This window comes from Pyrus communis, chromosome 11 (genome assembly GCF_963583255.1).
Source record: "Pyrus communis chromosome 11, drPyrComm1.1, whole genome shotgun sequence".
NCBI lineage: Eukaryota > Viridiplantae > Streptophyta > Magnoliopsida > Rosales > Rosaceae > Pyrus > Pyrus communis.
Genome location: NC_084813.1, coordinates 17,775,535 through 17,792,288, shown reverse-complemented (window position 1 = coordinate 17,792,288; position 16,754 = coordinate 17,775,535). Strand labels below are relative to the sequence as shown.

Below are 16,754 nucleotides of genomic sequence, written 5' to 3'. Positions count from 1 at the left end.
CGTCTCGGATTTCGAGTGTCACGTGTCGATCTGTGAGTAACTCTCTAAATTTCTTGTCGATATGTAATCTCAATAATTTTTCGAATAGAATTTTGAGTAATGTTATCTTTAACTTAGTAAAACAATATTCGGGACGAAACTCATTTTTGAAGTAACTCACGCACAAATATTATGGTCTGTTTGGTAGACAACAATATACAAGTAGTCATTTTAAATTTCATTTCTGTGTGACGCAAATGAAAAAGTTTCAAAAGCATGTAACAACTCAATGGCCATAATTCATTGACCAAAACATGAAGGGGGCAATTTAACAAAAAAAGAAGAGAAAATTAGAATGCCCAGTGTTTATATTTGCCCCTTCCTCTGAAACCACAGAGGCATTAGAGAAGACCAGAGAGGAGAGACCTGAAAGGTGATCTTTCCTCTGCATCTTTCTCTCTCCCTCTCTTTCTCTCTCTAGAAACACTCAATAAACAATAATCCCTTTCCTACTTGCTGCATAATCCATTGCTTCTACTTCACTCCCTCTAAGTTTTGCAGAAAACCCTCTCTCTCTGTTAAGATCTCCAATCTTTCCTGGTTTCCTAAAGAGTCAAGAAAAACCCTTTTCTCTGCACTCTGTCTTCCTCTGCTTTGACAATCCACCTTTAATTCAGCTAAAACAAATCACAAATCATTCAATTTAGCAAAAATAAGGGAATCTGAACAGAACCCAGTTGCAGATTTTCCCGGAAGATGGAGAACCTTTCGGGGAAAAAGCGACCCACAATCAGTCTCTCACTTTTCCCGGAAGATGGTGACGCGGTTGTCCAGGAAGATGGGGGCTGGCTGGCTGGCCGTTGGCCTGTTTTGAGATTTTTAGCTGGGTGAGGTCCACCGGCCTTTTGCCTCATCCTTGACGGTTTTCATGTCAAAACGGACTATTTTTAATCCTATAGTCATTTGACGGGTTGGTTGGAGATGACCTTAAACCATCTCTAATTGAAGAGTCCAGAGGATCAGAGGACTGAAAATGGCAAGAAAACTGTCTCCAACTGAGGGACAGGCCAAATGGCACGTGGGCCTAATTGGACAAAAAAATGTCAAAGGGCCAACCGGTTGGCCCAAAGCAGCCAGCTAGTCGGCCTTGGACGGGGCTCCCATTCAAACCCCAACAGCTAGCTGATGTCAGTTACAGTTGGTTTTTGAATTTTTATGGGCCAAATTTTTAAAAAAAAAATCTCATTTTTTCCTATAAATACCTAAGTTATTCCTACACCATTTCAATTCTCATATTTTTTTACCTCTTCCAATAATCTTTCCTTCAATTTTTTCAATAATTTTCAAATGGCCTCATCTGCAATGAAAGGTAGGGCTTGGAACCGAAACAAAGATGAAGCTCTTTGCAAGGCTTATAGATGGGTGTCAGAAGATAGTATGAGAAGGAGTTCTCAAACAAGTGAAAGGTGTTTGGACTCGTGTGTTCAAAAAATACTTAGAGTTCTATGAAGGCACCACTTAATCGAATGCTCGAAACCACAAGAGTTGTTCTTCAAGATGGAATAATCATCTTCATCCAAATTTAAACAAATGACATCAAGCACTGTTAGCAGCAACAAGTAGACATGAAAGCGGTGCCAATTACTATGAAGAAGTAAGTGTTTTCACAATTTATTTTACATATTTAATTATATTACATTTAATTTCATAAATTAAATTCCTTTAAGTTTTGTAATTATATTACATTTAATTTCATAAATTAATTTCCTTTAATTTGTGTAATTATATTTTCTAGGTACGCCAAGTGGAGGAATTGTATATGGAGGGCAACTCGAAACCCTTTCAGTTTCACGGTTTTTGGAAAATTTGTAAAGGGTGGGTGTTATTTGAAGATCCATCTCAACATATAGTAGGTCCTACACCGGTGTTCAGAACTGCATCCTCGGTTGGAGATGGTAAGAAATATGACCCTGCACTGTTCATTAAAATATTAATTTCTTAGAGGGCCCTCCTTCAGTTGGAAATGGTCTTAGGACTTGGAATATTTTTGTACATACACAACACTAAAATGTAGGAAGCATGACATGATTTGATAAGTGGAGGAGTAAAGATTTAGTAAAAAATGGAAGTTGTGGGTGCTTTGGGTGGTTGGTTTTTGTCACCTTCTCTTGCCTGCCCACTAAAATCAGGGTAGTAAGGACTTCTATCCAGAACCTGACCAAACAAAGTGTACAAAGTTCATGAGTCAACAAATAAATGGTTGTCTGCTTGTTGTCCACTTTCTCCATGCTTAGGTGGAGATAAATTTTGATAAAACTCTCTAATTTCATCAACTCTTAGAGATCGGATGGGATCCAAAATAAAAAAAAATTTATATCTCATAATGACAATTATTATACAGATAACGTGATCGGACATTAAGCACCCTGCACATATTCTTAAACCTTTTGAGTAACATCTTATAAAATGTATGGGCCTAAACATAACTCAGAAGCCCAGGGTTTTGGAGCCTTGGCCTAGGAGGCTTTTAATTGCAAGCATCAATTTATTCCCAAAGGAGGTCTTTCTGAAAAATTGTGCAAGTTTGATTAATTCCTGACGATCGATAAATGTGAATCCTACAATAAGACTCGTATGCGCAACAATTATGTATTAGTTATATATTTACAAAAAATAAACCCTCGTATTCTTCATTCAAGAAGAGAAATGATGAATGTACCTGCTGTGTGCGCGACTGACGCAAGAACATATGAGGATGTTTATGCTTATACATGTTTATTTGACCATTCCTACCTGATAAAGTTGAAGGTTTTGAAAGCAGGGTAATCCTAATTATTGGTTGGGTTTAACTATTAAAGAGACAAACATTGACTATTTTTACCTACTATAGAGTGCAGATATATATAGGAATCCTTTAATAAGGGGGATCCTCATTTTTCAACAAAAATGGGGACACCCTCTTGACTGTTAGATTTGGCTTTAATGAAATTATATATATATATATATATATATATATATAGGAATCCTTTAATAAAAGGGATCCTCATTTTTCAACAAAAATGGGGACACCCTCTTGACCGTTAGATTTGGCTTTAATGAAATTGTGTGGTCTGTGATTTAATTTCAACCACACAATTTCATTAAAACCAATCCAACAGTTAAGAGGGTGTCCCCATTTTTTTTTGAAAAATGGGAATCCCTCTTGTTAAATGCAGATATATATATATATATATATATATATATTTATATTATAGGAAGTCTTTAAGGGAAGAAAATTTTGTAGTCTTAGTAGAAGAAGGAAGGGTTAAAGATTTATCCAGTGTGAGATATTACATTGTTTGAGGCACCCTAGATGTTGTCGGAGTAAATGATTGTTAACAAGGGCATTCTAGTGCATTGTAGATTCTTATTCAAGACTTGTATCATTTGATGATGCCTTGTGAATCATTAGAAATATGTAAAGTATATGGCTAACCCAATAACGAAAGTTTCGTAAGGGAATCGGAGTACGTTGGCAAAAGATCTTCTTTCTAAAGAGATTCTATTCCAGAACTATTATATGTCCAAGGTCCAATATTGAAATAATTTCAGAGTTTTTCCTTAACTTTGTCCTTGTCAACAAACAATTTAAAATGCCTCGACTTTTTTAGAACAAGTCCGAGTCAAATAGCAATGATTCGAAACACTTCTTTATTTTATACACTATTTCAAAAACCCAAGGACTCAATTGTATGGATATGTAAAATACAGGATTTCCAATCCTAGCTGGTAAAGGAGGTCGAACAACCATACATGCATCTTTTCGCATGCATTGCATACGGCTTTATAGTGGAAACCTTATTTCTCATCCCTCATTTCTCCTTCTCATTAATTGAAACCTTATTCATTTTTCATTTTTGATCAAGGTCCTTGACTTTTCTTCATGTCATTATTTGAATATTAAATTATTTACAAGTCATTATATGTCAATTTAAAAATGAAAAATTATTAATCACTTTCAAATGTACCCATATTTTTAATTTAATTTGTATCAATATTTATGAACGTACCCATGCTAATTTCCCATAGTTTTGAATTTTAATATGTACCCATATTTTTAATTTAATTTGTACCAATATTTATGAACGTACCCGCTAATTTCCCATAGTTTTGAATTTTAATATGTACCCATATTTTTAATTTAATTTTTACCAATATTTATGAACGTACCAATGCTAATTATATGTGTTTATTTTTGTAATACCCCATATTTAAAAAAAAATGGTTATATATATATATATATGCGTGTGTGTGTGTGGGTAATTATTTTTACGTAATGATTTTATTAGAATTATTTTATGCAAGAACCTACTTTCGATATGTAAAATAGTTTCAATGTAAAATCCTGTTTGCTACAAATAATTTCAAAAACTAGCTAGTAGTATTTCATGTTCATATGTAATTAGAGATATTTTTAGTTTGAATTGGAGAAGGGGATTATGATGAGTTTGGCTTTCACAAGGACGAAGTAGCATTTTGCCAACCATTAGAGAATAAAGAGGAGGGGTTAGTTACTACTCTAGATAGGTTGAGGTGGGATTCTATATCTTATAGAGTATGGATGTGACCTTTGGGTATTTGTTCACTTTGTATGATAATTTTTGTTTATGACTTACTTAAAACATGTTGCTTTGTCATATGAACACATCCTATTGTCAATGATTAACTACACATTTGGTGTGTTTTTGTTGGAACACATAATAGGGCTAATGATTAGCTTAACATTTGTTTTCTTTCTATTGGACCACATATCATGGTTAATAATTGGTGAGATTCATCCCCAAAATTTGGAGAAGTGGGATTCTATATCCCTTAGAGTTTGGACATGGCCTTTGATGCAAGGAACATCTTGCATGATATTCATTAGTTCATGATTAATCTAACCCTTGTTGTTTTTCCATTGGACCACATTTCATTCTTAATGATTTGGACAACAATTGTTGCTTTGTTATTGAAACCAAGGTTCTAAACAACGCTAGGCACTAGTCGGGCAGCGAGTTAGCGCCTAGGCGGATTTAGGTAAATTTCTTGTATATCTTGTAAATAAGTGCATATTGACTTGTATGAAATCCATGGATAAGATAATAAAAGAATGATAAAATGCAAAAAGAGTATCCAACAAGTCCAAAATTTAAAAACAAATTAAGCATACATGCCATATAACCATAGTGAGGAGTATTGTAGGATGACACATGTACAACAAGTTCACAATTTAAAGCAACATAAAATGAAAAATAGGAGGCAAATAAGGAAATTTAGTAATGTAAGATACTTATCTTTAGCATCCCAGAATTTAAGTTGATACACAACACACCTATTCTATAAAATTAACAAAATTTCAAGGTATAATTAGAACTTAGACTTTAAACAAATTTCACAAAAAAAAAAAAAAAACCACCCAGTTGCTGCTAGCACCGCCTAGAGCCACCCCGATTTTTCCAATCGTTTTGCACAAAATCGCCTTGGTTCCAAGGCGCCTAGCTCCTAGGCGGCCCCTAGGGCGTTTTTTAGAACATTGATTGGAACACATGTTATGTCTAATGATTGGCACAACACTTGATTTCTTTCTATTGGCACACTTGTGGAAGTTTTTGAAGAGGAAGATGTCATGCAATCTTTATAAAGGAAGGAGCAAGAGCCAACGGAGGACATGGAAAAAGAGAGAGGAAGAAGAAGAATAAGAAAAAGAACAACTCCAACAAAAAGCCATCCTCCCTTTCATATTACCACTTTATCTTTCTTTTACATTGTTAAGGCTTTAAGCCATCTTTCATTGTATTTGTAAGTTTCTCATATATATAGTGAAATAATGAAAGCAAACCCCAATGGATGTAGTCTATTTGGCGAACCACTTAAATCTTGTGTTGTTTATGCATTTATATTTTGGAGATCATTGCCATAAGAAACACCCACACCAAACCATGAAAAAAATATCCATTTACCCAACAAAATTGCTCTATGGAACTCAAATGGGTTTATGCATCAATATCACCTAGAAAGAGATGGAGTAAAATGGTAAAGTAATATTTCTCAATTAGATTATTGTGTGTTATCAATACTATATTATCGGTAATATACTACAATTTTGACTACTAACTATTTTGACTAGTTTTGCATATTATATGATAGAACGTGATTATCGATATCTATGTGAACATGACATATACATATGCATTGCAAAGCAAGAAAGAGAGTTCAGTTGTATTTGAGTTGTGAGGATATTCAAGGGCTAAAGTTTTCCTTGAATATAAAATAATGAATCTTGTATATGTCAGGCGTAGGGTGCCGGGCTTGAGTATACAAATTGGTTGATTATAAAATAATGAAATCTTGTATATGTTAGGCGTCGGGGGAAGGGCTTAAATATACAATTGGGCGTTGGGGGAAGTGCCTGTTTAATAAAGTGGAAATTGAGAGTTTAATTACAAAAATTGGGTTTAAGGGATGAACGGGAGTTAACTCATATTCTAAGGTATTCGGAGCCAAGTGGTATAAGCATGGTATGAGATGTGCAAGCTTGGGTGCCTTAGGTGTGTGTTAGCGGGATTAGAAGGGAGTGACTACATTCATCCATCTCATTTGCATATATTTCATGCATTCGAAAGAATTGTTACCATTTAATTATTATTTTGTTGGTGCTTTTTTTTTTTGCACTATAGTTATTCCATTGCGTATTCAATAAATTTTAATAATTTTATTTATAAAATTTAAATTTTCCACCATATCTTGGTTGTAGAATTTATTTCTATAGCTCAGATATGACTCATATCCTAGCTCGTGAATAGTCATTATTTGTGGGTTGGGGCGTGACAATTTTATGCTTTAAAATATATCAATAGTTATTACTTGCACTATATTAATAATTACTCTATTATTGATTTTTAAGTAATTGTTATATTTGTAACAATATTATTTGGATTTGTTTAAATTTCATAATTTGTGGGTACATTTTTTTGTTTTTTTGTTTTTGCTAGAACTATGAGAAGAACAAATTACTCTATTATTGATTTTTAAGTAATTGTTATATTTGTAACAATATTATTTGGATTTGTTTAAATTTCATAATTTGTGGGATATTGAATGCATAAATGTATGAGTTAAATCCCTTAAATGATGCTAAGAACCTTGATCAAACTATTTAAACAAATAAGGTTTCATTCTAACAACTAGGTTGATTAGGGACTGGAACTAAAATGACCTTAAATTAAATATAGGGTCTCTCAGACTTAAGTTGGTGAATGATCAAATAAATTAAACATACTTGCTGACCATCGATGAATTGATCAGATTAACCAACCAAAATTGCTTCAGTCATTTTATGTTGAATAGAAGCAAGGGCCTCCGTAACAGTCGGACGATAATAAAAAGTCATAGCAAACAAGATAGCTACTTGTACTAAAAACAAGTAAGCATAATTCCCCCTAGACAAAAAAAAAAAAAAGAAGAAAAAAAAAACAAAACTACAAATATCAATTTTTTTACGAACGGGATCGTGAATCTTTATTAATTCGATACAAGAAAGGGTTGGGTAAAATTCTATTTCTTGTGTCAAGGATTAGGAGAGGAAGAACCTTACCTAAAATCCTTTGTTCCTCTCATTTATACTTTGGTTTCTATTCTCCGCTTATTTATCTTTTATTTTGATTCTAGTCAAATATAAAACTATTGATTAATTCTATATCATACCATTTCAATTTTGATTGAAAAAAATAAAAAAATAAAGAAGAGTTAAGTAAAACCGTCGCCTTCACAATATACTATGATCAAGAGTGCGGTATTAAGTAATTCTCGAAATCCGGTAGAATAAATAATATAAATAAGCAAAAAAAATTTATCATACACAATTCCCAACAAAAATTTTGTTTTTACTAAATGGGGATCAGTTGTGGGGCCCACATCACGTTGAATTTCGACGATCTGAATCGTCTATTTTTCAAGTTGGATCTCATAGATTATCCTTGCGAAATATTAGCCAAATCGGAAATATTTGAGACATTTAATCGAGTTCAAAGAAATTGACAAACACTTTGGTCTATAAAAAACAATGAAAGTTCATTGTGGTAATTAAGTAGGCAAATGGTTTCGGATTAAATTGAATCTTTGCAAGGATGATCAATGAATTGAGACTTGCAAAATAGATGGTTCGGATCGTTGAAATTCGATGTAGGGTGAACCCTACAACTAATTCTCATTTTTACCCAAAAATGTGGATCCCTTTAAATGAAGGGCGCACGCGCGTGCACACACACGAGCAAGTGTGGAGACATGGTAAAGATTACTTAGTAAATTACTGAATTATCTCAAGGATCATAACCTCCATTAAGTCCTTGGAAGAGCAGGACTCTCATAACCTATGTTCACATACACATAGGAGAAGCCAGTGAATAATGTTGCCGCAGATTGAGCAATTAGGAACATCGAATATCCATATAAATATATACACACACATATGTATATATAGACATTTGAAGAAGTGAGTAATAGTCAAAGGAACGTGGGGAAATAGGACGTCATCTGTTTGAAATTTCATATTACTATACATAATGGATTTATATTCTTAAATCTTAATTAATCATATATCTCCCGCCTAACGTGTTCTTCTTTGACTCTCCTCTCTATCTCTCATTCTGGTGGTTGAGGGTTGAGACTACATTTTTATCTGCTTGTGAGGCACTGAGGCAGATTGATAAAGAAAGATTTGGAATTTTGTTTAAAAGGAATATATATGAAGAAAAGAGATTATTTACCACTTTATACATACTTTCGACGTGTCATAGTAATCGTGCGTGGAAGTGGTCAGTCTTCTTAAACCTCTCATTTGATACAATTCTTATGTTACATTAATAGGAGCCAAAACATGATTCATGAAATTCTCGAGGATCAAACTGATGCTTTGATACCAACTGATACACCGTTTTGTCGGCAAAAATGATAGAAAATTTTCAAATCTTCCCCAATTTTGTTGGTTCTCTAAAGAGTTCTAGAACAAGGGCGTTGACGATTTCCACCATTATACTAAAAATAGAGGAAAAATCTCTCAAATTCATCCAACACATGATTGCTGGATATGAATAACATGGTCGTTGGAATACTGAGAAGAAGAAAACCTGACATAAACTAAAGAACATTCAAAGTAGAAAAGTCTACATCCATCAACATAAGAGGGAATTGGAAAACCAATCAACAATGATTTTAATTGACTTATTTGTTTATATCTTTCTGGTTCATATTCTGAGTTTAAAAATGCTTGTTTCAGGACATGAGACACAAAGGCAATGCAGATATAGCACTTTATAGTTTGGTCTTAATCTTCCGGAAAATTCAGAATTTTATATCGCCTTTTAAAATGGAAAATCTAGAGCTAGCCATGGCTGAATCAGATGGCTCCAACCGGCACAAAAAAAAAGTAAGAAAATTTATCAAATGACAAGAGAAAGAGGAAATTAATACTGTTTTTCGTAATGGTTGGAGTTACTGCTACTTCTGAATTATTTTCTATGTTTGGTAGATAAACTGAATTACCTTTTCCATTAAAGAGCTTATTACAATTATTATTATTTTCTTTGTTGAAAATATTTGTGTGGTAATATAGCTCGTAATAAAATAAAAAAAAAATTCTTGACAACAAGAGTAACGAATCAAACATTATTTATGCTTTGTTATTGAAGGAATGTTTATTTACCATGAGCAAGAATAATGGGATATGAATTGTTTGGTTAAGGAATAATAACAACCTCCCATGGTAATCTCAAACCTTTTTATTTTTTTATTTTTAAGGGGAAAACAACTAGTGGCGGACTACAATAATCCACTCTTTTAGGTTCAAATGAGGTTAGTTGGGAATTACAGCTTACACATGACCACGATCAAGCAAATTCATAGCTTACAAAGTGTCAAACGCTGTACATCCCTTTTTTTTTTTTCTTTAGAGAATTGTTGTTCGCACTTTTCTACTAGGTCACTTATTATGGTAATTTGGTAATCTTATACCTTAGCTTTTAAGGTATAAAAAGGTATGGATACCCAAATGCATCATGTTTTCCACTCATGATTATTAATAATTAAACATAAATGAGAATCAGACTAATTCCTTTCAAATCTATGATTGTTAGTAACAAAAATGAAAACAATAATACCCATTCTTTAAAAATTTATTTCTTCTAAATAAACATGATCTGAATTTTTACTCCACCACTTTCACAATTAGGTTTATGATGTGGATTTATCTCAACAACATTAATAAAAAGGATTTGGGGTGTAGGTAAGAAAAAAGAAAAGTAGTAATAATCTTTTAATCTCAATAAATAGTGAATTATAACGACCTCATAGTTTCGTTGGTTTCTGCTCAACAGCTTGACTTTTAGGCAAAAAAAATAAAAGGTGTCAAATAATAGGACAAAAGTGTTTCTAGTGCTTTTTTATCCAGGAAAATATATCTGATTTTTTAGCACAATAAATAAAAAAAGTGCTTATTAGGAATTATCAACTAGAAACTATAAAGCATTAGAAAATATGGCATTTAGTATTATAATTTAGTAGTATTTATTTTCATTTATAAGTATGTTTAATTTTTATCAAAAATAAATTTGAATCACAATATTATTGCTAATCCCTAGTTAGAAGTTTAGACTACTCTCTTTTTTGTTTAATATAAATAATATCGTTTATTATTAAAGAAAAATAAAAAGCGTTGAAAAACTTCATGCATGAATGCTTAAAAGGATATAATTATTAAATTTGTAAAAGTAACTATTTATAATTTTATATGAAAACGGGCGAGTTGGGGCAAAGAATCAAATAAAGACGAGGACTTGGAAGCTGGAAGGTGCTCGGTTGTTTCATTGCGGCCCCAAAGACGTCTTCCATGTGTCACGAGTGAAGTCACCTACAGCCTCCACCACAAGAGATTTTTCAGTGTTACTGGTAAACAAAGAGGTACAATACATGCCACTATTTAAATGGTAGGATATATATGTTAAAAAATTATAATTTAAAAATAAAATTTTTCATCACTTATATAAAAACAAATAGTGTATCACCCGTATTCCGATCAAAATAAAAAATTTCTCCTCCACCACCACCATCACTGCCATTCTCTTTCTGACGTGGACACCACCGTGATGACGCAATCATGATCAAGCTGGCGTCTTCCTATATGTTGCTTCCAGGAAACCATATATGCTTTAGACAATACCTTCCAGAAACCCTGAAAGCTAAAGCTATTTTTCATTTGCCAACATTTTGAATTTTCCTGCCCACAGCCACCACCCCCACGTGCCATACCACGTGACATACACTAATCTCCTATCTCTCCCAAAATCAACGGTCAAGATCATCCCATAAAATCTTCCTTTGACCCCCATTTCCACCTTCCATAAATATAGCTTACCTTCCATCATATTTCTTCCCTCTAACCCCAAACTCAAATTTGTGCTCTCTCTCTCTCTCTCTCTCTCTCTCTCTCTCTCTCGACAATGAGTAGTACTGGAACCATGTCCAGCAACCCTAATGATCATTGGCTCCCATTCTACAACCAAAACCTGAATTCTTCTACCCCTTCTTCACTGTTTTGCCATGACCAAGTCTCTGATGCCACCGTCGTCACCACCACCACTACAGCTTCATCTTTACCAGGTCATGCCGGTTCAGGCCACCCGAGCTCCAGCACCAACAACAGTTTGAGCCCGGATCAAGGCCGCGTTTCGAAGCCGGCCCGGAAAAGGTCTAGAGCCTCAAGAAGAACACCCACGACGCTGCTCAACACTGACACCACCAATTTTCGTGCCATGGTGCAGCAATTCACTGGGGGTCCTAGTACGGTGTCGTTTCCCACTGGTGCTTCGAATTTTAGCTTTGGTCTCGGCCCCACCAGGCCACAGAGCTTCGTGGTGCCTCCCGGGGCGGCCGGGTGCCATCCTCTACAGCCTCAGCAGCAACAACTCTTACAACAACAACAACAGCAACAATACCAACAACGCCATAACCAGCAATACTTGTTTTCGCTGAGGAACAACAACGACAACGTTAACGGTGGAGATCATGGGTTTCTTGAGAGATTGTCATCAAGAGTGGGACCCACAAGCATGGTGATGGGACTGTCGTCCGATCATGATCAACATGAGTTTCTGAGGGAGGGTATTGCATCCCAATTGCCTTCCTCTGTTAGGCCGCCCAGCTCTAATAGTTCTGCCAATGAGAACAGGAGTTACATGTTTTGAGAAAATTGTGAGGGACATAAAGCAGAAAAGTTAGGTAGACTGACTTATCTTAGGACAAAATTCTTGACCAATGTATATGCACATGAAAAAGAATATATTATATATTTTCTCTTTTTCAACGGACTTGAAACCAAATGTCTTCCTTTCTTATGCAATGTGGTTAATTGTTCAATTCTTAATATCATTTTTCATTTTGTAATTTGATCGAGGATGCTCTAATTAGTTTTAGCTTGTTAGTTTTCTTGTGTCAAGTTGGTGACAGAAAATGCAAAGGCGCCTGCGAGTGATTGCTTGTTTCAATTAATATTTAGGGTTGAAACCCTTCAACATAATTTAAGGGATAATGCTAGGGAGACAAAATTTGTAGATGAAATTTGTAAACTAAATGATATGCTACCAATAAGAATGAGGATGTTTATCAACGCTTAAGTAATAATTCAATTATCAACTTCTATGTCATTTAGTTAACAAAATTTTGTCTACAAATTGCAGTTGTTTAATCTTGTTATTACAAAGTCGTGGGATTGTATGGGAGTGAACAAAATTCTCTTTTTCCTCTCCTAAAAAAAAATCTTGTATTCTTCATAAAAATAGTCCTGTAAATAGCATATGAGGAGTTGAATATAATTAAGAGAGAGGATTCATTTAGCTACTCAATTTAGAGGTATTGGCCGATCTCTCCCCAAACTTGTAAGAAGCTGCTAATTTCTCCCATGATCTTTAATTTTAGCCAATTATTACACCCCTCAACTTTTATAATTGGCCAATTTCTCTCTTGAACTTTAATTTAGTCGTTTACTTCCAGAACTTTTATAATTGACAAATTTCACTCTTGAACTTTAATTTTATAATTGCAAAAAGATAATTTTATTCCTAATGTGGATACCATAATGTTTCTTCTTCTTCTTCTTCTTCTTCTTCTTCTTCTTCTTCTTCTTCTTCTCTTTTGCTAGTTCATTACATACACTTTTTGTTTGAATTTTAGAGTTTAGGGAGAAACTAAAGTTCAAGGGAAGTTGGCCAATCATAAAAGTTCAAGGAATCATTGGCTAAAATTAAAGTTCATGGGGGAATCGATCAATTATAAAAGTTTAAAACGGTAATTGACTAAAATTAAAGTTCTTGCAAAAAATTAGCAGTGCTTTACAAGATTCGAGAGAAAATTAACAAAATACCTCTAAAATTTAACATGTTTGTTTGGCTATTAATTTAATTTGTAATTTTTATATAGTACGTACGTTGCCAAATAAATTCAATTAAGATAGATCATCAGGTTTTGCAACTTAACCTAACACTGAATGCTCGCCTAACACGCTAGCTAGCTCGCCAGTAATTAACTCATCTAAACCGCTAGCATTTTTAATTTGTTTACACATTCGATTAAAAACAAAGGCGACGATGGGGCAGCTGCCCCAAAAATCCCATGCCTTCCATGCATATTTAATATATCCATATATATAGCCCAAAAGTATGACCAAAACAAATATTCTTAACTTTCTTGTCTTCACGTTTCCAAAAATTTCTTCACGTTTCCAAAAATTAAAGGTCAAAGAATTTGCGTATGTTGATCGAGAAACAAGGAATGTGTTTATGAACTTTAAAATATAACTAAATGGGTGCTCGAGAAATAAAAATTAATATGGTGAATACGAAATGAAGAATGTGTTTAAGATGGATGTGGTCAATTGATTATCTCAGTAGTTAGGCTTTAATATTAATTTCGTTGCATTTAGTATCAAACTCTCCTCACCACTTTAACGTAGTTTAGATTAGAATTATCTCTTGTAACAAAAGTAGAATAATATTTGGTTTACTCAAAGAATGAGTAGGAAATCCTACTCAAAACAGTTTGTCGACGAATTATAGAACTTTATGTTTATGATCGAAATCATTCATATTATGAATCACTCAATAAAGATTGCCTCTGTAAAAAATCAATTAAAACTAAGGTTGTTTAGTTATCAAATTGTATAAAGCCAGAAGAATGGAATACGTGAAGCATTATGAACCGTTTATGTATTTGCTACAATAGATTGACTAAATGATCTTAATTTGAATTTTTTATTTTTTATTTTTTATTTTTATTTTTTTTTGCAGAGATATGATCTTTGTTTAGTGATTCGTAATATAAACAGTTTTGATCATAGATACAAAGCTTTGTAATTCGAACACAAAAAATTTTGAATAAAAATTTCAACTTATCTTTAAATAGCCATCCATTATTCAGAGAAGTATGAATGTGCTTAAACGAAAGAAAAAAGCATTACTGCGATCTTCAAAATCTTTTCTTCTTTCAAAAAGCGGGAAGGGAAGCGGCGCGTCCGGCGGTTCTCGAGTTGAGAGCGATTGCTGTTTTTGAGTGAGAAATGGAGAGGAAAGAGGGGATGTATGCTAGGTCATCATGGGACCCAAGTGGCGTAAAAGGCAAGAAATTGTACACTTTAACGAAGTCAAATATATACCCCTAATCTTTGCTAATTTGAATTTGAATGGGTGCCTTTTGATTCACCAAAGATTACATTAATCTTTGATATTGGTTTGTTTGAGTTTCATTCGTCCGGGGAGCATCATTAGCAGTAGCACAACCTAATCTTCAAACATGTTATACTTGTTCTTGAGCTATCTCAAACACGTGGATTTGTATAACATCGATATCTACTCCACCCAACATTGTCACAGACATTAAAACTTGGTTATATTATATTAAGATCACATCTTCAATAAGTGTATTTTCCATCTTTTTCTAAGACTCATATATATATATATATATATATGTATGTATGTATGTACACACACACACACACACTATTTTGGTTTCAGTACTATTTAATTATGTGCGTAGAAACGGACTTTCCTTGATAATCACAAGATCAACATACAATATACACACACACACACACACACACATACATATAAGTGGGTAGCTAATAATCTACGATTACATCTTAAAGGTCATTAACATAAATATAAATATGGAGTTACGACATAACTGATAATTGACCATTATTCTGGAATTCGTGTCCTTTAACTATTGTAACTCCTTAATGTCCCCCGCAAACATGACATTGATGAGAGGAAAAGTTTGGAAATAAGATGCACAAGACGGTCTATAGACAATCTCTTGGTAAAAACATCTGCTAGATGCTAGTCTTTAACCATTGAAAATCCCTAACAATGTGGATGATCGTTGAATGAAGATCTAAAAAGTGAACGGTTGATCATGAGACAATATGTAGAGTTGATTCAAATGTGTGGTTAGCGTTGTATTAAGTTACTAACTGGTTAGCGTTTGACCACTTCTGTATATATGTTTATATTGAGCATAAAAACCCTCTGTAATTATATGTTACTTAAAATGGAAGGTTTGCCGTTTATAAGGTATGTGTTTGCCTTGCTTACAACCAAAACATGAAAGAGGAAGTTACAGTTTGGAAGAAGAACAATTGATATCCAATAGAAAGTATGTAAAAATTAGAATAGAAATATCGATGAGTGTCGCTTTCCTTCTTCTTTTTTGTTTTTTTTTTTTTTGTTTTTTTTTTTCTCCAGCTCTTGAGCCGAATAATGTGTATTTTCTGACGTTTTGTTATAAGATAATTGTTGCTATCATTTTTAAATAGAAACCAACCCACAGGCCACATAATAATACATTCCTAATTTATTAATTTTCCTAATTACAACAAAATTAAGTATTAATGAATTTTTCCTTTTTTTAATTAAAAGCAATAATTTACACTAAAAAAAATGAGAAAATTCACTCGGAAGGTAGTGAGATGAAGCAGAAAATCCTAATCACTAAGGTGATTTACCACTCGCATGACTTCTTTAATAAATGCAGTTTATACACACACAAACTTGTTTTTAATTAAGTTGAATTGAAAAAAAAAAAAATCTTTAAATATGGGGATGAAGATTAAAAAATAATAATAACAATATGGAGAAGAGAATGATACAGTGATCTGGACATACATGAGAGACAGAGATATGGTGCAATCTATTTATTTTATTATTAAGAGAAATGTATTTCGTTAACTTTGTTTTGGTGTATGATTGTGTCGAGAAACATTGTAGTCGTTGTGATAGTGGTCGTGTTTTAGCCAATGTACACACTACACAGTAAATACAAGGTTTTGCATCTAGTACACCTTCGATATGCGGTCGAAGCTAGAAGTCATCGAAGATGTCGGAAATGGGATTGAGTTTAGCCAGTACGACACTATGAGTTTAGCTGGTATAGTGTTACGACTCTCTTTGGGATGTCCAACGCTAGCGGTGACATGATTTCATCTTTTTTAGTGTTTTTATGTTTAATAATTTCTAGGAACTGTCTTAGAGTTTGTTTGATTTCTCTCTTTAGGAGAATTTGGAAATTAGGATTTCTATCTGTAGGACAATTGCTTCTTTTCAATTTTTGTTTTTGTGTGCTATACATCTACTTTGGATCTATGTGTGAAGAGTGGAGCTGTTTGATTTGTTAGATTTACTTCGTACTGCATGTCCCAATATAATTTGAAATTT

At 33.5% G+C, this 16,754-nt stretch overlaps 1 protein-coding gene across 1 annotated transcript; it reads left to right on the top strand.

The window, feature by feature from the left end:
- Positions 1-11,422: 11,422 nt before the first annotated feature.
- LOC137708843 (VQ motif-containing protein 22-like) lies at positions 11,423-12,351 on the top strand. Its single transcript, XM_068447999.1, has one exon. The coding sequence runs from the start codon at positions 11,493-11,495 to the stop codon at positions 12,234-12,236; it is 744 nt and encodes a 247-aa protein (XP_068304100.1). The 5' UTR covers positions 11,423-11,492; the 3' UTR covers positions 12,237-12,351.
- Positions 12,352-16,754: the final 4,403 nt, after the last annotated feature.